At 33.6% G+C, this 26831-nt stretch overlaps 1 protein-coding gene across 2 annotated transcripts in view; it reads left to right on the top strand.

Annotated features, from left to right (window-relative positions):
- The first annotated feature begins 5365 nt into the window (after positions 1–5365).
- LOC129805590 (integrin beta-PS) overlaps positions 5366–26831 on the top strand; it is a 30124-nt gene continuing 8658 nt past the window's right edge. The window contains exons 1-6 of one of the 2 annotated variants that reach the window (XM_055853622.1): positions 5366–5571; positions 14667–15200; positions 18126–18354; positions 19789–19873; positions 24597–25031; positions 25102–25305. In XM_055853622.1, the coding sequence (XP_055709597.1) occupies positions 14678–15200; positions 18126–18354; positions 19789–19873; positions 24597–25031; positions 25102–25305 (1476 nt within the window). In that variant the 5' untranslated portion in view covers positions 5366–5571; positions 14667–14677. Of the gene's footprint in view, positions 5572–14666; positions 15201–18125; positions 18355–18588; positions 18674–19788; positions 19874–24596; positions 25032–25101; positions 25306–26831 lie in introns of both variants that reach the window. The other variant, XM_055853621.1, reaches the window with a different exon arrangement.

Genomic DNA, 26831 nt, shown 5'->3' with positions numbered 1-26831 from the left:
TTGAGAACGAGAAATTGTGTCGATGGTGTTTTTCTTTGTTTGTTTTGAACGTTTTGAAAATTTTTCTAAAGGTTTATGATCAGTTTTTCAAATGAAGTCAACAGTGGTAGGGTAAGAGTGGGTATTATCGATCAGTTAAGGAAATGATCAACTTTAACAGACAAGAAAACCATATATACTTTCGTATTTTTAAAATGAAAACTTGTTATAGTCAATCTTGCAGATGTCCTCCACAAGATCGACCACTCACATTCTTGATATATTTATTTTGAAGTGGTTTAAAACACGAAAAACTTTTTGAAGTGCATTTGCATGTAATATCGATCAGCTGATGGTATTATCGATCAGTTGATGCTTGTTGTATCGATCAAGGAAAAATGGGTTTTACACGTACCATCAGGGAATGTGAATATGTATTTTATATTTACTAAGTCCATTCCTGGCATCCTCAAGGACTTTTGCCATTTCATTATCCCGGTATTGAAGGCTTTTTTTGGTGTTTTTGCCATATTTTTGCTGAAGAAAAAAGTGATCGATATTCCACACATCAGAATTTGAGATTATCGATTACAGAAAATCTCTTATTACGCTCAACTAACAGTACTTACCTATGAAATCTTCACATGTAAGCTTCCATCCTTAATTGGCTTCCAATATCTATACCAATTGTATCGATAAGAAGTGCACAAACTGGTCAATTCACTGACAAAACTGACTGCATTTGCTTAAGACAAATGGCAACAAAATAAATTTTTGGAATGGCTACTATTGTAATTTTGTGCACACATTTTTAATAATCACTTTTCTTGTGCAAATATCACTGTAAAAATTGTGAAATTTTTTATTTGACATCGTGAAACATAAAATAATTAAACAATCTTATAATAATTAAAGTTCATGTTGAAAAAATAATTTTTTTATTCAGCAATTGGAAGAGAATTCGATATAACAAGCATTGCTTGATCGATATTTAGAGCGTTTTGATATTAGGAGCATCTACCCTAAGTTTGAGCAAAATAGAATTTCAATTGATACCGTCTCACGGGTACTTTCTGATCACACAAACGCTAGAAGTAATTTTCAGACTAGGGTAAATGTCTTAATTCAAAACCATTTCCAGACGCTTTAACTTTGACAGAAGATTCAACAATTTAAGTTCATATTTTTTCTGAAGAGAATTACATAAATTTGCTCCTTGACTCTTCTAGAATGTTACTGCTTAGTGAAAATTCTTTAGATATAATTTGAAAACGTTTTTAATACAAGAAAAATACGCGAGCGTAAAATGCTTCTATTGCAAACAAATTAATCCAAATGGAGACAAGGGAAAGTTTCTAATTGGAGACAAATAGTGTAAGTGAAATCGCGACGAGAGGCTTCCAAAACCTTGTTGAGTTGCTCTTGAATGCAGGATTTGTTCTTATTCCTGGTCTTTTCTCCTTTCCCATCTAAAACAATAAAAAATCTCTCCAAAAAAATCATATTTACGGGGTTTCCTAATGAAGAATTTGCAGACACTTCAGAAAAACCCTTTTTGTTCACGAAATAGGTAATTATTTCATTTGAAAACTTCACGTACCGTTAACAATGAAGATTTGCTCTTAATTTAACTAAAATTAGCCAGAAATGTGACATAAATGTTAAACGAAACGAATAAACAACAGTCACCTCATTGTGTTTTTCATTGGAAAACATGGTCGATCGATGAAAAATTCGATGGTGAAAAGGTATACTTTTAATTTTTCTGAGAAATTAACAAATTAGAATTTGTGAATATGAATGGATTTTCGCTTTATTTGGAGCAAAATTAACTAAATAATGAAACTGTGGTATAGAAAATATATAAATATAATAATTTGGTACTGTATTTATCGTGAAAACAATGATGTTTCCATTTGGCGTAGCGAAAAATTTCCATTAAATATCATTTTTTTCATCAAAATATCATTTTTTTAAATTTTCTTTATCTTGGTCCATATTTGAGATTACTGTCATCAATGTCTGATTATAACCAGAGATTTAGACGTGAACAATACCTATTATTTCGTACAACACACCATTTCCCCTTTATCCGAGAGACTTCTTCCCCTATTTAAAACAGAAAAGAGAAATTTTCATCACAAAATATAAGAGCATGACAAACAATAACTATTGAAAAAGTTTGTGAACTTGGCCTCAGAGATCTTTGTATTATAAAACCGACAAAACCAGTGAAAATCAGTACATTTGTTGATCATGAAAAATCTTCAGAATCTAGAGAAGATAGGCTGGAGAAAGAATTCCTGCTCCTACTATGAATCTGGCTCTGGAAGTATTTTAAAATAAAACACTTGCAACACGGCAGGCTTTTTTTTTTAAACAAATAAGTGATGAACCTTACCTATCATTATTCATACATTTGAAACTGATTCTTTACAAATCACTTTTCTGAAGATATTAGTATGGAATAGCTGAGTAAAAATCGCTGGACCATTGTGATCAATAAATTTGGTAAGTAAAAATAAACTTAGCAGGTAAATGGAAATCAAAACCTTTTCAATGGCTCAAACTCTATATGAGATATGATAGTGGCTTCCAAATGGTGAGAGAGTAAGTGATTTACACTAAATTATCACGGAATTATCTACAATTGACGATAAGCCAACTAATATTTAATTGAAATGTGTAAGTCTCTTAGGAAAACTAAAAGAAAATTCACATTATTTGAAGGCGCATGAACGTTCGAAGGGAGAATACTTTCCCCTATCAACTTCAAGGTGGTCTTATTGTGATTTATAGACAAATTTAAATCGACATTAATCTTATATGCACCCAAAAAATTTGTGAAAAGGAATAAGGCTTCTTCTCGGGAATTCGAGCAGCTCGCAAAGCCTCGTACGCTTTTGCCATCCTTTTCATTCATGAAAATATCAGGTCAGTAATTTTTAATTAATTTGAAGTTACTTAGTGAGTAAAATAGAATATTTTGTCGATCAAAATAGAATAATATTGTTCGAAGTCAAACCAGAGTAAATATACAGGGGAAAGCCTTCAGTTTCGCACACACTCTGACTTCGAATACTTAATATTTTACCCATCTCCTTTAATGAATCTGATCTAATATTTCAGAATATGACTGACTTAAGACTATAGCTATTAAAATTGCTATAGATAGGACAGATTCATAAAAAAAAATATTGGAAAAAATATGAAGTCTTCCCTTATGTGCGACTCCAATATTGTCAACTAATTACTTGACATAGTGGTTCATGAAACTATCGAAATTAAGAAAAAAATAAGCGGTTTTAAGAGAAATACTAGAACTAGTTTAATATGTTATCTGGGTCTGATCTACCCCGGTCTCTCCTAATACTAGAGTCACATAACACTGTTACAATCCAAAAGAAATTCTTCAACTTATCACAGGCTTAGAGATCAAAATGGAAAAAATATCAATATAGTTATCGATGACCCCCCCCCCCATAAAAAAACATTGTCTAACCTAGTTTCCTGCTAGAAATATTTGTCTCAGAATTGAGAGGCAATTCTCTATCTTCTCTATCAATGAATGTATCAAATTTTAAAAATTACAGTGGGACCTCGATAGAGTCAACTAATTATTTCCATCCCTGTTGACTCCATTGGATTCGTTGACTCTATCAGAGTCCGTAAAAGATTAATTAAAATGTGCAATCTTGATATAAAGGGGTATTATTTTATGTTTGTACTAGATAATTGATAAATTTAACACGATTGTAAAATATTTTATTTAATTCACCCATAAATTCTACACTCTCTGGTACAAAAAAGGCGTATATTTGGGCAAAAGTTGGAGATTAAGGAATCATTTTACAGAACATTTTTATTATTATTAGGATTATTAGTAAGTATCTTATATGAAAATTACTATACACATGTGATAATATTGAGGTCCATTCACGATGTTAAGATAAGGAAATGGTGTCTTAAAGATTTCTTTTTTCACTTTTTTTTAGAAGAGCACTGGTAAATATTTAATTGTTAAAAATTTTGATGCAATTAAGAATTTATTTTAAACTTTTATCGTACAAAAGAAGAGATTGATAGTTGTTCTATTCGTTATGACATAACTATGGCTCCAAACTTCACAAAAAGAGCAATAAAACGAATAAAACCAATTTTTCTCATATTCTTCTTGTTCTGAAAAATGGGCGCTAAAAGGTTAGAGATATCTACTTAGAGTCTTCAAATAACCCATTAATAAGTCAACCTGGGGATTATTATTATGACCTTTATTTCCTCCCTACCCCTCCCCTTCACCGCCAAAATCGTTTTTTTTGTGATTTCAGGAAAACACGTCATTCCGGATCAAAAAATCTTAAGACAAGAGAGAAAAGACATTCGATCAAAACGCTTAAAATAACGAAAAGAAAATTATTTTATCTGCCTATAAGAGTTAGCGAGATGACTAGATTTACTGTGTTATCACACTTGCACATTAAAATTTTAATATGATTCAATTGTCGCTGGTGAGAGTCCAAATGTGTAATTTGTGTGTTTGAATCATTTTATATTCAAAATTTGATCTATTTGTTGATAAAAAGGTAGACTTGGCCCGCAAAATTTGATATAAATTGATTTATAGCATTAATGCGAAAAATTAATGCGATTTTCTCTTTAATTTTTTAATGTGAAAAATATTTATGCTTTAGGTAAATTTAAACTTATTTTTGCAGGCCAAGTCCATTTCTTTGGCAATAAATAGAAAAACCCCAAATATTAAGTGACTCAAAGCACAAATAACATATTTGGACGCTACTCACAAGCGACAATTAATGTGAATCACATTAAAATTTTAATGTGCAAGTGTGATAACGCCGTTAGACCTCACTCACTCTCACTGAAATATTAAAAACATGTTTACGAAACAAAAGTTATTCTGCGCTTTGCATAATATACGAATTTTATCATAATATTGTTTTTCTTGTGTTAAATACGTTTGATACACCAAAACACTGATTTTAATATCGAAAAAGTATTACAATATTATTAGTTCAATAATTGGAAAAGTTGACTCTATCGGAGTCAATTTTGCTCCAAGTTGTTGACTCTTTTGGAGATTGACTCTCTTGGGTTGACTCTACCGAGGTCCCACTGTATTAATATTATTTTTTTTATATTTCAAAGCATATTAGCGACAATTAATGTGAATTGTATTAAAATTTATTAAATGAGAAAATGTGATACCGGTGATATCAAAATTAAAATAAAATACGTTATTCAAGATCTTCTTGATTTAAATTGCGCGCCTTGGAGTTTTGGAGACTTGGAATGCGCGCGCTTTTGGAGAGTTGTCAGAGAAAAAACCTTCAGATTCCTCGGAGACGATGAAGTCATCGACTTCAGCGACTTTTCCCATCAGTCTGCAGATTGCTTCAGTGCCGAACAGTATGGCTACCAAAATATTGCAGTGTTTGTCCTCCCACTGAAATTCCTCCGCGAAAGGACCCCAAAAGTGCCATTAATTGCGTGAAAATCACATTAAATAGCCGAGTGAGTGGTGCGTGATATCACGAAGGTGTGGGATTTGTGCAAAAACTCACGCGAAATTCGGTAAGCTATGCAAATTTTGCTTCATCTTGAACTGGGTGTGTGTGTGTCTTTTTATGGGGCTCTGTCCAACAGTCCCCGAAAAAATTAAAGAGTCAACTTTTCCGGGGATTTTCTGCAGGAAGTGCAAAGTGGGGGTAATTGTGGATGAAGTGTTGGGATTTTTGGATGGATCCTCTGGAGTGTACTGTGAGAAATAGGGCAATTCTATGAGGGAATAACGAAGAAATGGGGAAGAAAATACCCAGATGGTTTGCAGTGAGAGTGAAGATTTGGAGTAAAATCATCGACTAAAAATAGTTTTTAATTCAAATTTAGACCATCTCTCTCGAGGATCACTTGATTCTCTGATATCTGGGGCGCTTCCTGTGCTCACAGAGTCCGCCTTCACGGCTGGATCAGATGCACAGTGACCGGAAGGGCGCTTTTCACCTGGCCGTCAGTGAGATTTTTGTCCCCGTGCTTGGTGATCTCTCTTGGGATCTCTCAGAGCTGCGCGCGACTCCCTCATCATTCGCCCACATGTCTTTAACCCACGTACAAGTCATTCATGCTGCTTTTATTGGATCACAGGCTGATTTTCTCATACAATTCCCCATTCGCCTCCATCTTATTGCTCTTTCTTGTCCATCTTTCTTCACTCGCGACTCTGCACATTTCTCCAGTCGCCAGTAAATTGCACTCTCGCTTGAGATCATTGGCTGATCATACAGAGACAAATAGTCCAAGTGCAGAAGATGATAAATGACCAGTTAATGTGTGTGTGGCCAGACAGAGATTCTCAGAAGAAAATCACTCAATTGACACCCAACATCTTCAGCAATCGCGGGCAGGAATTCTGCCTAATTGCCAGCACGCCCTTAGGCTGCAGATCATGAGGGAATCCATTATCACTATCACTCTTTCCAATGACCCCTCCAATGTACAGTTAAACCTATAAAACCTCCACTTTTTGCCAAGAAATTGACTCATTATTTGATCATCTTTTTGCTCATTCTTCACTTCGTCATCTTTTCCTCGAATTCTGATCAAATTTCCAAAGCTTCGATTTGGGATTTCTCGGTCTTTTTATAGATAACGCAATTGAATATTCAGATGAAGCTGTTATGTCGCGCAACAGCCAAAATGTGACCAAAAATCCGGAATATCTCTCTTCTAAACTAAACACACAAATGGAAGACAAATTTTTGGAGTGGAGGTGGCGGAATGGCTTCAAGGTTCACCAGAAATGTAAACATTGAGGGCGAGTGCATTTGAGCCAAGAGATTAGGTGCTTAGACTAGTTTTTGACTAAAAAGAAAAACATATCCGAATGTAGAGGAGCCAATAAGAAAGTAATTTTTTATCAGGCATATTGGTATATTTGTTTAGAAACAAGGATTCTTATTGGCATAAATTTTTCACTCAAAATTTTAATTGTTTAGGGTAAATTTAGGGTAAGTGTACCAAATTTCGGCCAGCTTGCAATTCCGGCCACTTTTTTTGTTCTTTAATTTTCCATGAATTTTTTGTTTTTGCATATACAGTAGAGTCTCGCTATAGGCCATCGCTCTATAGTCCACAATTTATCGACCGTTGATTTCAAAACACTGATTTTAAGTTAGGTTATGTTTTTTAGTATGCGACATGCATAATTATTTTAATATTTTTGACAAACTTTATTAAGTAGTTGTGATAGTTGTGATCCACAATGAAGAGAGCAAGGACAAGTACCACAATCGCAAAGAAAGTGGAAGCCGTCGAGCAATTTCAATACTAAAAATCGTTGATAATTTTAAAAAATTACATGGACTATAGTGCGACCCAAGTGTCAAATTTGAAACCAAATACAGTAGAGTTCCTCAACATTTGGGGGGTTATAGATGACATTTCTCACTCCTCAAATTTGAACAATATTTTCAAAAACATAACGGAATTCATGTAAAATTCACTTTTCCTAAATTAAGATGAACAATTTTAGAGAATATATAAATGTAATATATTGTGAAATAAATGGAATTTGTTGCGGAAGTTAATATAATACCATAATATTGAGGAAACATCAGAGAAAAATGGCACTCTACACAAAACTTTCTTCACATAACCTCAAATTTTACATTTTGAACTCAACCGTCGTTCAAATTTGAGGAGTTCAAATTTGAGGAACTCTACTGTATGGACTATAGCGAGACTCTACTGTAGTATAGAGAGGTAATCCCGATGCTTTTCATAGAGTGCGACTTTAATGCTTGTTTTTGGGGTCTGATGAAATATTTTTTTCCCTATTCCAAATCCATACAATTATTCTTTTCTCCATTTAGAATCATGATAGTAAAAGAATTTTAGCAATAATATTGAAGAAAATTAATAAAATTACGATAATATTAATATATCCGCAAGACAAGAAAATTTTTTCTAACTCCGTTGAATTCGATCAAACTCGGATGATCATTTTAAGGAAAAGATTAATGCAGTTGTGTTCTGTGAAATATGCGAGACAATTCTGAAACCATTCCGTGAGGTCTTCAGCAGTAACAGTAGCTCTTTCCAATGAAAAGGATTTTGGTTTGCGCTTACTGAGCTCTGGATGACGCTGAAAAATATTCCTGAACCAAACGTCTCCGGGTCTTCCATCTGTAAAATGGTTTGGAATTTTGTAGATCTCACATACGAGTTTAACGCTGTCTAGAACTTGTTCCTTCCCGATAGGATGCCAGCCATCCGCACATCCCAGGATCCATTTGACAACTTCTTTTTCCTGTTCTTTTGATAGCGTTGTTGGTCTGCCATTAGGGCACTCCTCTGGGTATTTGCCGGTCAATTTGTTGTGCGGTGTTGTTCTTGGGACATTAAATGTTTTGGATGCATATGCTATGGTAGAACCATCTCGTACACACTGCAAGACATTCCTGAGACCTTCCTTTGAGTACTGCTTGTCCATATGGGTCTTTTCTTTTGTTCCATTTGGCATCTGAAACAGAAAAAGAGTCCTGAACAATGCAATTTCTGAATCAAAACATTGATATTCACAGCATCTGATTTGGGTCGAAATATAAACATTCAGAAATTCACTTATTTCTGTGTGAATTATTAATATATCATTAATGTACTCTTACTCACTTTGTAGATCAATAACTGAGCTTCACTTTTATTAATAATTTTGATTGAAAATAATATTTCATAATAAAGAAAAACTACTAAACGTTTTCCACTGATGAGCTGTCAACAGCAAAATTTTCTCGGAAATGAAATTGTTAGTACACAAAACCCAGCTGACACGAATTTGGAAAAAAAATTGTTTCACCCACTTATTAAACCGATAAAAATATATTTTTTGGTTTTTCTTATAGAATAGTTATATTATGATACTGCAGTGATTAATTATGGAAATAAAAATATAAATTATATTTTAATTGGATTTATCGGAGTTGAATCGGTCGTGGCATCCGAGTTTTGCAATCGTCGCAGTTACATGGTCTGACAGTACTCTAGAGAATATATACAATGCAAAAAAAACAAAAAATGTAGCTTCGACAAACGAGATGATGTGAAAAAAGACATTGGATGTTTTCCCGAAGGGCAAAGAACTATGAGAACGAAGGTGGCCGAAATAGGCCACCAAAGCTATGTCTACATTTTTATTCAGTTTAAAATGTATTATAATGATTTTTTAAAGAAAATAAAGACGATAAACTGCCTACAAGGTTCCAAAACACTCGTTAAGAAGAAATATTAAAAAAATCAATTTGTATTAAAAATATTACATTTCAAACTTGAGAATTTGGCGCTTCCATGCAACTGTACAGAAATTTGGCACACTTACCCTATTTAAAGCCAACTCATAATTGATCGCGGACTCAGCTTACAGGGCCCGAAGGGAATCTATATTTAAACAGAAATCTATCTAGTATCCCTTCACTTCACACTTTACGGAATCACGAAAAAGATTCCTCATTTTTAAGATATTTCGAGTAACGGTTGCAAATGCAGAAAAAAATCCCATACGTGTTTGTAGTAAAAATGAGCTTTTGGCTTTCATTTTTAGGCAACTTGGCAGGGGCTTGGATTGTACTGATATTAATCATTAAAAAAACAGCGAGCGAATTTCCTCTTAATTTTGGTTTAACCTTTAGAGAACATGTAACCAGAAATCCATAATAAATACAGATGGTAAAGCGTTACATCCAGCATTGCAACATACTCATAAGTTTGAGTTCCTTGTGAATTCTCTTTTTGCACTCTTTTTGGGTAACTAAAAAGTTCGTACGTATAACTTTGTACTTTTTCACAAATTTACGAACAATTTTACAATTTCTTTTTCTGTGCATAACGGAGACAACAAAAATAAATTTTTAAGTCTTGAATTACAGGCTATAGGGAAAACTGGGGCACCATCAAACACGTGGTAGCACCAAACAATGCAATATTTTAATAGGATATTTGACTTCAGAGGACAAGACTTATACAAATTTTTAGGCATTATAGGGATGCTTGTCCACTGAAGATATGGTCGAGATAGTCCAAATAGTTTAGAAATAAAAATTAGTGTTTGGTGCTACCCCGTGTTTAGTGGTGCGCCAGTTTCCCCTAATCACTTTTAAAAACGCTTTTTCACTGCGAAATGAAAATCTTCTAAAACTGACAACTCTTTTCGCCGTATGAGGGCACTGCTGTTTCCAGCGAGTGGCGCTGACATGGAAACCGTTCTCAATTTTTAATTCAACATTTTGTCGAATAATTTTATTCGAATTAAATTTAACAATTAAAAAAAAATGATCAAAAAAGCTTTCATTATTCCTATTAATAGTTTTCGCATTGGATTCGTGTTTTTGTCAGTGTTTTTCTTATTGTGCATAAAAACTCGAAAGGTGATAAATATTTTGTGACCTCAGGTATTTAATAAATCGTCTTCAACAAATAATAATTTGTAGAATTATTGTGTCTCTTGTCGATTCAATACTTCAATCACCCAATCATTCCAAGAATAATTTATCAAATGACCATGAATCATGCAAAAGAAACCTACATCTTTTTTCAACACTGTTCACAGATGTTTTTCTTTAACGCAATCGAAAGTCTTTTTTTTTTGGTATTAATTTTTATGCTCAGTCAGCTCAATATTCAAGTATTGTTGAAGAGATGATTTCCGCCTGAAATTTACCCATTCATCTCTTTTGAGAGACTCTGACAAATTATCTAAACTAATTGAAAATCTTAGACATATTCAATGGTGTTGCATTTTATATTCTCCCGAGAAATGTTAGTTTCTCCTCTTGTTCTTCCATCAGAGAGACCACGATAAAATCACCCACTATTATATGCTGTTATGATCTTTTTTCATTTAGAACTGAGCAAAAAAAAAGGTGATAGGCTCGTGCCTTTGTGTGGGATGAGGAGGAAAGTAAAATATGATGGTTGTGTCACTAAAATGGCTCTGGGTGGCAAGAATAAGGAAGTGAAAGAGAATCAAGGAGTGGTCAAAGGAAGAGATTTCACACACCCGCTTTTTATTGACAATTTTCATATCCGCTCAGAGTATGGATGTTCTTCCTTATAGATTAATAGTCCCCAAAAAAAATGTGACCTTCCATTTGTTTTTCACCCTCTTTGCTGATGAATTGACCGTGAAGAAAAAGATTAGTTCGTCAAATGGGGAAAAAAAATAAAAGGGATTATGTCTGTCATTTGGTTCCAATACCAGCATTAAGTGAACGTGCCCAAGAGGGATTTTTATTAATAATCACATATCATATTTTGCTGTTGATTTTCCACGCAGACACGCACGAGAGTGATCTTTGACGAGATGCTGAAGCATGATTTTCACATCTTTTGGTCCCTTACGCTCTTCACTCTTGTAATATTTATATTCTGGCGTACGCGAAGGAGACCGAAATAAATCAAGATGTGTGTTTTGGGTGTAAAAAAAGACACACCGTCTTGGTGCCATTAATGTGAATCAGCATGAAAAACAGTCCGTAAAAATTATTAAGTAATCACGAGGTGGTGGTGGTAAACTTTCCAACCAGAATATACCTATGTTTTTTTTTATTATTATTTTACACACACGTTAATAAAAGTTGACAATTTATAGATATTTTTTGGGATAACAATTAAATAAATAATTAAATAAAATGGTTTGTAAAGAAAAAGAAAAGAGATAATTGAAAAGAAAATTTAGAACTGAATACAACCAAGATTTCATGATAATTTCTATGAATAAGAAGTTAAATGGTAATAACAATAATAATAATGGTGGCACAACGTTCCATAGAGGAACTAGGCCTTCCCACAACGGGAGTTCGGGATATCCATTATTATTTTTTCTTATACAGGGATGGGGTTGTCAGTCCCATGCCCCGTGGAATCAAGTGCAGTGAAGCTCACTTGATGCAATTCAAACACCTTTAACGCCAGACAAATTCCTGGTGACCTAAAGGGGATTCGAACCCGGGACACTTGCATCATAGGGCGAGTGCTCTACTACTTGACCCATTAAGTGCCCAAATAAAATAGTTAAATGGTCCCTATTTAATTTTCAGGATATTCCAGTCTTAGGGGAAGGCTTTCGGGTTTCGCACATACTCTGGCTTCGAACACTTCATATGTTCGAAGCCTGAAAGCTTTCCCCTATAAGTTAAAATCAAATTTTAGGTAAGACCTTTGTATACAATGAGGTAAATTCAGAATCGGGCTACAATTTGAATTTCGAGATTGCCTCATTGTTTCAGATGAGCACTTAAATACATTTAAGAGTAATTCATTGTCTTAACGGTAAAGACGTAACGTTTGTTGAAAACAGTAAGGAAATCACAAAATTTTATTTTAGATCTGTTTTCAAATTATCCCATTGTACCCTACCCTACCCGCCCTACCCCATTAGTACGCCCACTACGCCTATAAAATAATTCCGGCTTCAGACTGTAGGTTTAGCCCAGTTCCCGAAGGTCTCAAAAATCTAAATAACAAGGAATTTTATTGATTTTTCAAAATCTAATGGATCGTTTGCCCTTAATATTGAATCCTAAACAACAATTCCCTAGAAAATCATGTCTGATAAGGAATTATCAATAAGGAATTGTTAATAAAAATCAGTTTTTTAAGTAGTCCTGAGTTAAATTCTAGGACTATTGTTTTCACGAATCTAGAGCCAATACATCTAAGTAGTTTTGTGTTAATTTTGAGTTATCTTGTAATAAGAGCTCAAAAGTTATAATAAAATTAATTCCTCTTTTTCCTAAACATGGCGATAAGTGGTTACTCCACCCTATAAAGGAAAACACGATTTTTTCAAAATATTTCAAGTGCAAAAGAAAAAATCAAAGATTTTAAGTTGTTTGAAAGGTTTTTATTATTCTTTTGTTAAGTTTTTATAGTTTTTATTTATGATTTTATCATTGCACTATTAATTGCTTTTCTCTCTTCGTTTCACTGAGACCAACAATCCGTTTTTCATGACGAAAAATCTACATTTGACTCCATGAAAAACCCACCCCATAATTCTCTCTGTATCCTTTTTTAAGAGGATTGTGAAAGCCTCCATGGTCTGTTGTTTCTTCCGGACTCTTCCCGGAGACTTTATTGAGGAGAGTTTTGAGAGGAATCTGATGCACCTGAAATACTCTGTTCCCAGTCATTCCATTTATCAATGCCTCTCAATAACTGTGAGTTGAATATTGAGGCTCTTTTTGATTTCTTTTTATTTATTTTTTACTGATACCATTATCCTAAAACAGAGAGAAAAAGAAAAGTTAGTTTATCTTGAACAAAATACAAATTCATGAGATAAATGTACAACTCTCGAGTGATCTTGAAATCAGATTATACTCCACATTTCTTTTTAATCAATTTTATATTACAATTTCATTACTTACCTTATATTTCATCAGATGTTTCCCAAAAGACACTGAACCGAATAAAAACAATACAATTGACATTTCTCCAAATCAAAATAGTTACACATATGGTGTGAGGGCGCCACACGTCAAATATCGTGGCCACAAGTCCGTAATCCTAACAATTTCGTCATAACTTATGGCCTCATTTTAATTTTATATTTATTGTTAAAAATTTTATTAAATTTTAATAGTAAAAGGACATATAGTTATTAAGGAAAGAAGTTTTGAAAAATAGTACTAAATATTTTCGATTGAAGATACAAAATTTAGTTGTTAAAAATTTTGAGATCGCTAGTAAATTTCTTAACAATTTGACGTATTTTTGACGTATTTGACGTCACTCAATCGGCTCTTTTTCAATCGGGCGTCTTTGTTGACAATTTTCACGCTTAATTATGAAGCTAATTCGCTCAAATTCGCTGTAGTTCTTCCTATTTTATCGTGATTCTTTATAATTGAGCGCTTTTTGTGGAATTTACAAAGGCTTTGATGCCCAAATCTATCGATAAACCGGATGACATTTCGCCCCATATTCCCGATTGAGAGAGAGTGTACTGTAGTATCGTACCGAGATATTAATGTTAATCAATTTAAAAGTTTCGTTTAATGATAGTACATCAAATATTCCTAATTTTGTGGTTCTTCAAAGTTAATTTGTGGGAAATAAATGAAAGTATCTGCGAGGTGGCCACAAGTATAGACTGGCCATTAGTAATGACGCCACCCTAGCACATTTTTAAATTGCTTCAAATTTCCCAAAGAACGTGAATGGCATTATTTTGACTGAGATTTGCTTAGTAATTGTAAAAGAAATCTTAAAAAATCAATCCTTTGGAATTCATTCAAAATCTGAAAAACTATGTCTTTAAAAATTTGCTAGCCAGTGTTGGTAAACAAATCCGCTCTCCTTCGAATTGATAGCCACTATTTCGTGAATGTCCACTGAACTTCATGGGTTTGAAGAACGCGACAGATAATGCGCAAATAAGGATAATCCGATGACTATGAGTTGGGGGAAGCCAACTGTGGCGGAAATTGTAGTGCAAATATCCTTGTCACTTCTGACCCCCTCTTTCAGCCTTTTTTTTTGGGGTCAATCAATATCCTTCAAAAAGGTGTGTGAATGATGTTTGTGATGTGAATTGGGTCAGAGAGATACGGAAAGTACCATCACAAAATGATGACATTAATTTTGATATTTTGGTCTGTTTTTTCTCTGTGTAGAAACTGCCAAAATGACCTCAAATAGTTGCTCTGCTGTGCTGAGCATCTATTGCTTCCTACTCAGTTTTCTTCTGGTCAATGGACAATTGGCCGAGAAATTGAGCTCACAGAATCCGTGCGTGAGCAAAGCCACATGTCACGATTGCATCCAGACCAAGAGTTGTGCGTGGTGCCTTCAGCCACAGGCAGACTATGGCGATTTGCCACGATGCTTCCAGCCAAGTTATGGAGTTGGGGATTCCAGGTGTCCTGAGGAATACACCTACAACCCAGACAATGAGATGATCCCACTTTTGAATATGGAACTCACAAGGAGAGTCAGTGGGGCTGCAGCTGAGGGTGGTGGAGCCATGGCTGGAGGCTACAGTGCAAGTGGATACAGCTCCAGTGGAAGTTCCTATCAAGCCTCATCGTCTTCTTCCTCACACTATGGAAGTTCGTCCAGCAGTGGGAGCACTTATGGATTTGGAGCTGCTGCCTCTGGAGGAATCGTCCAAATTAGCCCACAGAGAGTTAAACTAAAGCTGCGAATAAGTGAGTAATGTGATTGCACAAATATGTTATCGAAATTTCTATTTTTATCTTTCGTCAGCTTTACTGATTATTGAATATAAATCTGTCTTGATGGAAAATTTCTCGGGAAATGGATTTTCTTGCAATATTACAGTTATGTGTTAAAAATATTATCACATTTTGCAGTGTTTTTATCAATATTTTGTCTTGGCACCTCTTTGTGATTTTTAAATAAACAATATCGAAATCACAAACATTTTAGTGAGATTTATAAGATATTGATTCGTGTGAACTGTAAAATTGAATAAATTTATTACTGTTTTTACTATTATACAGAAATCTGTAAATTTAAAACAAATTGACGAAGCGCCAAGATTGAATTTCAGGATTATTCATAAAATGGGAATATGCCAACACACTCCTGTGTTGTGCATATTTGCCTAGCATTGGGAGCAAATTTGTTAAATCATAATCGGCCAAAATCTCTAGAGCCAAAATTCCGAAAAGCCAAAATTCCGAAAAGCTAAAATCCAGAAGAGCAAAATCTCGAACACGAAAATTCCGAGTGCAAAAATCTTGAATAGGTAAAAGTACCAAGAGCCAAAATTCCGAATAGCCAAAATTCCGAAAAGCCAAAATCCCGAAAAGCCGAAATCCCGAGAAGCTAAAATCCACTAAAAGCTAAAAACCTGCCAATTTTACTCGGAGGTTTTTTGAATTATAATGGTATATTCAGAGAAATTCTGTAGGTTTTCGGCAGAATTTCTGTCTAGAAAATCTGCATAGTGTCCATCACTTCACAAAAATATTGTTGATTTATGAAGAAACTAGAAGTTATAAAGAAAATGGTATGTTTTGCTTAACAAAAATTGCCGATTAAACATTTTAGATAACTAAAAAGATGCGAGCAAAATACTAATTTCTTAAATAGCGTCCATGGAATGATACAAAAACACGAAATTAAGGTCGACACTCTGCTTGAAGTTTTTACTTCACCATTCTCTACTTATAACACGGCGTTGCAGAATTCTTTTAGTTATGATATCACTGTGATATCACTAAAGAACACACAATTGAGTTTTGCAAACGAAATTCAATGAAAAAATATTTCATCTTTTAAGACATAACTATCTGGACAGTCTGGAATGTAAAAAAAAATCTGCAAAATATCGGCAAAATATCCACAGAATTTCGTCAGAGTATGGTCCAGGATTCGTCAGAAAATCTTCAAAAACTTTCTGATGAATTTTGTTCCAAGCCCAAATAAAATTCGTAGGAATATCTACAGATTTATCTGCAGATTTTCAGCAGAAGTGTAGATATTTTCTGCAGAAATCTTAAAGATATCTGACGAAATTATTTGACGGACAGAAAGGCAAAATCTCGAAAGCCAAAATTCCAAACTCCAAAATTCCGAATTCCAAAATTTCGAATAAGTTGAAATCCTGAATTCGAACAACTCGAAAGCCCAAATCTGGAAAAGCCAAAGTCCAGAAAAGCCAAAATCCGGAAAGGAAAAATCTCGAAAGCTAAAATCTCGAACACGAAAATTCTGAATGCAAAAATATATAGGTCGAAGTACCGAGAGCTAAAATCCCGAAAAGCAAAAATCCCGAAAACCAAAATCTCGAACGCCAGAATCTCGTACGCTAAAATTTCGAATGCCAAAATCTCCAACTTTCGAAAGAAAGCCTCGAGAAAACACAAGTGCAATCGTGGAAGTAACTATGACACTAAAAATTTTGGGTTTTTGGCTTTTCTGGTTTAGGCTTTTCCGGATTTTGACTGTTCGTGATTTTGGAGTTTGGAATCTTGGCTATAGAAATTTTAGCTTTCAGGATTTTGTCCGGGAGCCCTCGATTCTAATATACAGGTCAGGTGTCCTATTTAAAGTGAAGAAGCTAATTGTTCAAAATAGATTCAGTGACGTATTAAATGATCATATCGAATATTGGAAAACGAGCTCAAAAAAATCAGGTTCTATAGACTGAAGAAGTTCTTCCGCATGATCGTTAGTGCTCAGTTGTAGCATCAAAAAATGTTTCAGCTGAACAATTTGGGAACTAAAAAATTGTTCGTGCTCACCTAATAGTAAAATCACGCGATAAATTGGACTTTCAAGGGGCTAGCGGAAGTCTAGCAAAATCACTTGTGATGGCCAGAATGTCAATGTGAAGTGAAAAATTGTTTTAAAATGAGCTGTGAAGCCGTAAAGCATATAAATATTTCGATGAAAGGGATGGACGCTCTAAAAAGCCTTATCGTTGTCACAGAAATCGTGCTTTGTTCCAGTTGTTATTAGTAGTAAAAAATGCCTAGATAGTCGATGCATTGAAGCCAATCTTTCATCGTGAGGGCCTCGTCTTTCGGAGCTTTAGGTTCGGGTAGCGTACGTCCTTTTGATTAGTTCGTACCAAAGTTGATTATACCAAAAATATAAAATATAAAATGAATATTTAAATTTGGAACGTTTCCTGACTTCTCGTTCACATAAAAACATCGTTTTTAAATAGAAGAAAAAGCGTTTTTAAAACTTGCAGTTTAATTAGGTTGTCCTGATAGGGGAAAGTACTCTCCCTTCGAACGTTCATGCCTTCAAATAATTTGAATTTTCTTTTAGTTTTCCTAAGAGACTTACACATTCCTATTGAATATTAGTTAGCTTATTATCAATTATTGATAATTATGTGACAATCATGTGGATATCTCTTTAGGAAACGTAAAGGAAATTCACATTATTGGAAGGCAATGAACGTTCGAAGGGAGAGTACTTTCCCCTACTTCTTTAAGATATGATTAGTGTTTCTCCGCTAGAGGGCGTGATTCTAAAAGGTATTACTTGACAAGAATTCAAATACCATAACGGATAGAAATTTATCCGTCCAACTGATATTCGTTTGATATTTTGAAATCGTTTTTTCTGTTTTTTTTTTTTTAATAATACAGATGAGGAATATCACCTCAATATGAGATACTCACAAGCCGAAGACTATCCTATTGATCTCTACTACCTTATGGACTTATCAAAATCCATGGAAGATGACAAGAACAGCCTCTCCTATCTTGGGAATTCTCTGTCGGAAACAATGCGAAATATCACATCGAATTTCCGTCTTGGATTTGGATCATTTGTGGACAAGGTTCTAATGCCATACGTCTCAACAGTGCCAAAGAAGTAAGAATTTGTTTTATTTTTCTTCAAATTGACTTGATGCAAGAAAATGTGATTGAAAGTTTTTCTCATGTTGTTCAAGTGTTTCGGAAATTGTGACCTAATAATTTTTTTTTCTTCTTTTCAAGAAGGTTAGGATGATAAATCATTGGGGAATATTTCTGTGGAAATTAGTATTCCCTGGAAAATGTTTTTTTTTCATTGTTTTGTGTCTGTCTCACTGTGAAATTCTTCCAGATTGGAGAATCCATGTGATGGATGTGAAGCACCGTATGGCTTTAAAAATCACATGGCACTCAATATGGACACAGCGACCTTTTCCGTAAGTTTCCTTTTTTTTTTGTTTTCTTCCCCATCAACTCAATTTCAATCTCAGCAAAGGAACGATTTATCTCTAAATTTAGTGTTGAGAAAAAAGATCACAATATTTCTTTTGGATGATCACAATTTTTTTAGTCTTGGGAAATGTTGTGGCTGACTTTTATGCATTTTTCTCATTATCTCTAGTTCACTTGATGGATTTTTATTGCTCTGTTTTTCTTTTTGTGTTGTTGTGGGAGATTCTTAGATGTTTTCTTTGAGAATAGGGTTGTAGGATTGTTGAGAAATAACGTAGAGTGTTTTTTTTATATCTTGCAAAAGAAATAAATTGAAAAAGAATGGATATCTTAAAAATATTTCATTATGGATTAAAGCATGATCTATATTTTATTTAGTATAGGAATGTTTTGATAAAAAAATATTTGGTATCTTTTGGGAATATCATAATTGAATGTTTCAATGGGATTTGTTTTATCACAATTGTCTTCTCAATTCAATGTTTTTCTACTACATTTTTCTTCCGTCTATATACTTTTTCGTCATTATTTGTTGTTATCTATTCGTGCTATTCTGTTTCTGTCTCTGTGAATGTGTCTTTTCTTGGGACAAATTTACTATTGTATACACACAATCATCTGTCATTGTTCACTTGAAGTCTTCGTGAAAATAATTTTTCTTCTACCATTACCATCAGGATTCAAAATTTTTCAGGAAATAAATCATTGGTAGTTTCTAGCATTATGCACATGTAATTAAATATTTAATTCCACTTAATGTTTTATTCATCTCGGAGCTGGAGAAAATTCAAAGTTTTAGCCAATCAGAGAACTCGATTGGACTAAAATATTTGATGTCTGAAATATTTCATTGATTTCGAATTTTCTGATTGGCTAGAACTAGGAAGCATTCAAAGTTTTAGCCAATCAGAGAACGTTATTGAACTAAAATACTTTGCGCCATCAAATATTTAATTACATGTGAATAATGCTTCTTTCATGAAATTCTCTTCAACATCACATTTCTTGCATCGGAAAAAAACAAGAGAAAATCTGGAAAGAAAAAAAACACAAAAAAAAGAAAATCAAATCATCAAATTTCTTCTTATCTATCATGCAGTTTGCTAGCACCGTGTGACAATTGTGCTGCTCCATATGGCTTTAGAAATGTTATGAGACTTAGTAAGGATACACATTATTTCTCCGTAAGTGAAATTTGCCCAAAAAAAAAGTAATAAGCAGAAGAGATGCAACTAAATTGTGGACTTGTCCACCTACACAATTTTTCTTTAATTTATAATTTTTTTTTGACCCCTCTGTCGCTCAATCCTGACCCCATTTAATACAGCAATAATAAATAATGGCAATTAGAAATCCCACCCACAATCCATGATTTACAATTTTGAACTCCATATAACAAGAATTTATCCACCATTTTCCCATCAGCAATTTTATTTATTTATTTTGATTTTAGCCATAAAAGTGATTGTTCTGTTATGATTTTTTTGGCAGCTTTTCATTACCCCATTCTTCGTCACATAATTTCCCTCATTTTTTATCACAGACAAAATAGAATGGTATTTCACTGATTTTGCGAAAAATAGCAAATCTGTACAAAAACATCACCTAATTCCATTCATTCATGATTTTTTTGTATTTCTTGGGTAGATTTTTTTTCTAATTGGCATTTTTCTGCGACTTTCTGACTAATGTGTGTTGGGTGTTGGTTTAATTTCTTCCATAATTTACAGGGTGCCTCACTAATGTATTTTGTAAAATGAAAATTATTGCGGAAAGAGAATTAGTGAAAAGTGTCACTAATTGATGAAATATTTTACTGCTCGAACTCAAAGGGAGAGCAGTTAATATAAAAAACGACTATATCTAGATTGTTTTTTTATTTTGCCCCCACCTTCCATTCCCTCCAAAATCATGTTTTTTGGTTTTTCTCGAAAACGGCTCCAACGATTTTTTTAATTTTTGGATATATTTTGGAGGTGGTCCAGTCGAACATGACGTCTAAACATACCTATGACTTAAAAAGATCGCCTTCTTGGATTTTGAAGGTCAAAAGTCAAACCACTTTGGAGGGTCTATTTTTAACCGATTTGGTTAAATTTGGAGTTTTTGCAAAGGTCTTGAAATTCCCAATTTGATTGCATCGGTCGCAATCGGTAATCAATCGATCAAGTACCCATAAATGACCAATCTTTTTTTAAATATTCTTTTTTTTCTGACCGTAAAATTGTGACCCATCTAGAGGCGAAACGATAAGAGATACGAACTTCGGATCTTCGGAGGAACCCCCCCCCCATAAGTCCACCCAAGAAACATTATTATGATTATGATCGCCATCTTGAATTTTCGAAAGTCAAAGTTTTACTGGTCTTGAAATCTGTAATGAATCGGTTAAGTATCCAAGAATGACTCGTGTTTACAATCATATTGTTACATATGTTTGTAACTCATGCTAGAACATTCTAAAATTATAATTCATTTACCAATTTTTGATTTTGAAATGCTTTTGTAATTTATGAATTAATTTGATCTCTAATAAGATCAGTAAGCACCAAAAGATCATGCGAAAAATTAATTCACGGAGAGCTCTATCTCGTGAGTTCGAGCATTCCGCAAAGCTGGGATGCTTTGCCATCTCTTTTAGATTAAAAATAAAATTTTAATCCATTTCCTTCCTAAATGTATGTCACATATCTTTCGCAATCTTTTGCAATAAATGTGACGTTTAAAATTTTAAGAAAGTCCGAAAAATTGAGAAAGACAGTACTCCTTGACACCCTCTGTCTTCCCTGTGAATATTATTCTGGAATATTAATTTTTCCCAAAGTTACAAGGATTTCATGACTTAAAAATCCTGTAATGTTAGCCATTCGCGACTTATTCGTTTTATATTTTGAGCCGTCGATATAATCCCTCAATTTCTTCACCTCCCAAAATTACCACCTTTCACCCCCTGGGGACCACTTTTCTCAACATATCTCCACGTTTCAGACGATGTCTGAGAAATGATGTTACGCTGTTTTTAGCGTCTGTCCATCTGTGCAGCCATTACCACGCCTATCTGCAGCCTACAGATCACATCATGGTCCCTTATACAATCTATCTAACAACCGATCTCTACGATAAAAATCCTAGATTGCTGGCCATAAAGGACATAGAAAAAACGAGATGGCAGTGTCCCATGTTTTTCGAAAAGATCGAAATCATATCATATTCAAAAGTACTTCGCGTAATTTTACGTTTGCAGGTTTTACAATCGATTTCAACCGATTTACAAATCACGCAAACGATCGTCCAGAATAATTTAGAAGATAATTTAAGATCAAAATTACTTATCCGGTTCAATTTTGCGATGAATTCTAAGACCTTTCCAATCAGCCCAAATATGACCCCATTTGGTTGACAAATAAGCTCCCTAGAACCTTTTTAACCTTTGACCTTGCAAAATCTCTAAGTATCCTAAAATGAAAAAAAAGTCAGTGATAAGCCTGATTAGGCTTATGGTAGGTGTGATTCTTTCATTGCAAATTCGAATTGGGAGCAAATTCGAATTACAGATAAGCTTATGGTAGCTGAGCATTGCAGGCAACCTCGAAATACGTACAATTCGAGATAGATAAATAGAGACCTTAAACTTGACATACATTTAGAGCTTTTTTAGGCTTGAGATATGCCAAATTTCACTTAAAAATGTAGAAAAATATAAGAGAAATGCGCAAAAATATTTGAAAAGCTTCTATTCCGAACATCTCGGATCCGTGAAAAATTCCGCGGTCTGTGAAAATCTGGGAAAATTCCGTGGTCCGCATAAAAAATTAATTCGCGAAGAATTCCTCCAAGTCACATGTTATGAGATGTCATGAGAGAAAGAGAGAGTGACATCATATGCCGGATTCTCGCATGTTTCCATCTTGTGCATCTGCCTCCATTTTGTTGTGCGAGAAATTCAGAAATGGAAATTTCTTAATTTTTCATATTTTCATTCATATTCAAATAGAAATATCTTGAGAACTAATATATTGTCATTTACGTTTTATTTTTTTTAATTGATCTACACAAAAAGTACTACAAAATAAACCTAAAAAGAGCGAAAAAGCATAACAGGACTTCGAGATACAGTAGACTCTCGCTTATCCGTGAGAGCGGAACCAAAATGTCATACGGATTTTGAGAGTGATACCGGTGATACCCATTAAATTGTTTGAAATCCAACGATTTTTTTGTTTACATTGAAAATTCCTGACCTGAGATAGAGCACATTTGCTTAACAAAACAAAAAAAAAAGCCAAAACGGGAACAATGTGTCATCAAAATTTTGAAAATTCAACTGCCTCACGGATTTTTTAATGTCACCCGGAAAAAGAGTCCACGGATAAGCGAGAGTCTACTGTAAATTAGAAAAACCGATGTTGAAATGGAACTTTCTTCACAGTTCATTTCATTCAAAATGCAATATCTCGAGAATTATTGTATCTTTTCCAAAGTTTCTTTTTTTTAAAATTGGTCTATGAAATTAGCTCTAAAAAATGATGGTAAATAGAACAAAATTGCTTGAATAGATTTCGAGAAAGTTGAAAATCCGTTAAATTCTTGAAAAATCAGTTTTCACTAAAACTTATATTTAAACATTATATTTTTTTAAACTTATCTACACAAAAAGATCTACGAAATGAACCTAAAAGGAGCGATAAAACATAATAGAATTTCGAAATAATTCAGAAAAAACGTGCTTTTACACATTTTTCCAAATATCTCAGGAACCGCGGATTTCTGAAAATTTAGCTGCTCATTTTCGGCATCAGGAATGCTCCAAATATATATATATATATATATATATATATATATATATATATATATATATATACCCTGCAAATATGAAGCCGATCAGAGATGGTCGCCAAACTTGGTGATTATAGTAGGTGTGATGATTGAGAATCACACTTAAAAAACATTCGGAATTATGCCCAACGCACAATAACTTGTTTGTAAATTGTAAACATGTTTTCAAATTTCCTTATAAGAGAGAAGCAGATGACTAGGATAAGTGTGCCAAATTCCGGCCAGCTTGCAATTTCGGCCATCTTTTTTGTTGCCCGAATTTCCATGAACTTTTAGATTTTACGTACTCTAGAAATTATACAATGCAAAAAAGAATAATAAAAAATGAAGCTTCGACAAACGAGATGACGTGAAAAGATATTGGAATAATTCCCGAAGGGCAAGGAACTATGAGAATGAAGTTTGCCGAAATAGGGCACCAAAGCTATGTCTATATTTTTATTCATTTTAAAATGTATTAAGAATAATTTTAGAGTAAATAAAGACAGTAAACTCTTTACAAGGTTCCAAGAAACATTCTTTAAAAAGAAAGAATTAAAAAAATCAATTTGAATTTAAAATATTACATTTCAAACTTGAGACTTTGACACTTGCATGCAACTATGCCGAAATTTGGCACACTTACATTATATATTTTTGTTTTATTCACTCTCATTGAAATGTCAAAATCATTTTTGCAAAACAAAAGTTATTGTGCGTTGGGCATTATGTGGATAGTAAACTATAAAAAATTGAATCTATTTTTTATTTTTAAAATATTAAAATATATATTTTTTTTATTTTTGTGAGACACCCTGTAATTTCTCTAACATTTCTTTGTGCATGAATCTGTCCTCACAATCTTGGTGACGGAAATATGGATGCGTTTTATCTGTGACTCACTGAAATGTTTGTTTAATATTGTGACTATACTGCATGCCTTGTGGTATGTACATAGCTTCCGTAGTGAATAATCTGGCAATTGGCGAGGTTGAAGTGAACTGAAAATACAATAACTTCACAGAAGAGATTGAATCAGGTGTTCTGATGCACCTTTTTAATTTCCGTTCCCTCTCTCTGTGGTGAATACAGGAGGAAGTGGCCAGAGCGAGTGTTTCGGGCAATTTGGATGCTCCTGAGGGTGGATTTGATGCCATAATGCAAGCAATTGCTTGCCGGGAACATATTGGATGGCGTGAACAGGCAAGACGATTGCTGGTATTCTCAACTGATGCTGGATTCCATTATGCTGGAGATGGGAAATTGGGTGGGGTTATCACGCCGAATGATGGGGAATGTCATCTGGACAAGAGAGGAGAATATACACATTCAAAGATTCAGGATTATCCAAGTATTTCGCAGATCAATCTAAAAGTCAAACAAAATGCCATCAATGTTATTTTTGCCGTGACAAAGCAACAAATTGAAGTGTACAAGAAACTCTCTGAACACATTGAGGGATCATCAGCTGCTGAATTATCATCAAATTCATCCAATGTTGTTCAATTGGTCGAAGAAGAGTACAATGTAAGGGATTTTTTTTCATCAATTGACAATGTTGATTTATTTATTGTGGGATGTTTCTGGGCTTTTACAGAAAATTTCCTCATCGGTTGTGATGAAGGATAATGCCACAAGTGCCGTTAAAATTACTTACTATTCCTCCTGCCTCGATGGAGGAAAAATGGTGCAGACAAACAAATGCGATGGCCTGAAAGTAGGAGATATGGTGGAATTCCGTGCCAATATTCTTGTGCAATCTTGTCCACAAAATCCAAGGGATTGGTTCCAGACATTCCAGGTAAGTTCAATAAATTATATTTATTTTCGTTTTTTCACTAAAATTAGGCAGTGCAGTGGTACATTTTCCTCCCTCCTTAAGCTAGCCATTGTCCTCAAAATCAATTAAAATTTGCATAATTATTGCCATATGCAACAATTTGAAGAAAAATGTTCTTTTTTTTGCAAAAAAATGGTTAGTAAAAATCATATCAATTGAAGTTTTTAAGAAAATTTATCAGTAAATAAATAAATTGGAATAATTAATAAAATTAGTGAAATACTGAAATTGGCAAAAGTGATATTTTGTTTTTTAGAGGATTCGAGAATTTATTAAAAAGGAGTGACAAAGCGTTCCTTGTGAAATGCTCGAACTTGTTACTTAGATGACATATCTAAAAAGTACTTTCGAATCGTTTACCGACTTTTATTGATAAAACTTATAAAAAAAAACTAAAAATTACCGGTTCGTAACCAATTTGAACCGATTTAAATATGGATCATTTAAAAAATTACTCAAAATAGCTTAGAAATATACAATTTTTAGGATAAAAATTTTATATCGCTACATAATCTATTCATTACCGGTTTATCACCGATTATAACCGGTTAAGAATTGTGAAAAATTCCAAGATCTTTACAGCGAGGTCTTACATGACCTCATTAGGTTGAGGAATACGCTCTCTAAAGCCTTTTTAACCTTTGACCTTGAAAAATCGGTAATAGGAATAATTCAACGATATTTTCGTATATGGATTGTCCGCCTAAGTAAATTCTAAACCATATTCAAAAATTAAAAAAAAAGTTGCACGACGCGTTTTCGATCAATCCCAAAAATTATGGTTATGGTTCCTATATTATATTGGGTAAAGTGATATAATTTGGAATTAGTGTTACAAGTTGGACAATTCCCCGGTACGAGATGGACATGGCTTTTTTCTTGATAAATACAATACAAAATTAGTTTTTAGGCACAGGGAACCAAATTATAAAACTAAAGCATTAAAAATATACAAATAAAAATGAAGTACTAAATTTATCAAGACAAAAAGCCCTGTCCAACTTGTACCACTTTACCCTATTACACAGAAAAAAGTATTTTGCAAAATTCTTCGTAAATTTTTGTGAAATCCCATGGAGGACTTACGAAATGGTCGTGAATCGTATAACCCACAAACAAGTTCGTAAAATTTTGTACTTTTTTCACAAATATTGTTTTTATAGACATTTGTTTGTAAATGTTCGTAAACACACAAAAACAACGAACAATGTTTGTGAAAAAAAGTACAAAAAAAATGTTTGTAAAATTTTGTCATTTGTTCGTACATTTTTGCCAGAGAAACAAAAATTTACGAACAAATACGAATAAATTACAAAATTTTACGAACATTTTTTTGTGTGTTTACGAACAATTTTACGAACAAATGTTTGTAGAAGTACAAAAAATGTTCGTCAAATGATCATTTTACGTACAATGTTTGTGAAAAAAAGTACAAAAAAAATGTTTGTAAAATTTTGTCATTTGTTCGTATTTGTTCGTAAATTTTT

Source organism: Phlebotomus papatasi, chromosome 3 (genome assembly GCF_024763615.1).
Source record: "Phlebotomus papatasi isolate M1 chromosome 3, Ppap_2.1, whole genome shotgun sequence".
In the NCBI taxonomy this organism is placed as follows: Eukaryota; Metazoa; Arthropoda; class Insecta; order Diptera; family Psychodidae; genus Phlebotomus; species Phlebotomus papatasi.
The sequence above is the reverse complement of the archived record's forward strand: the minus strand, read 5'-3'. Positions and strand labels throughout refer to the sequence as shown.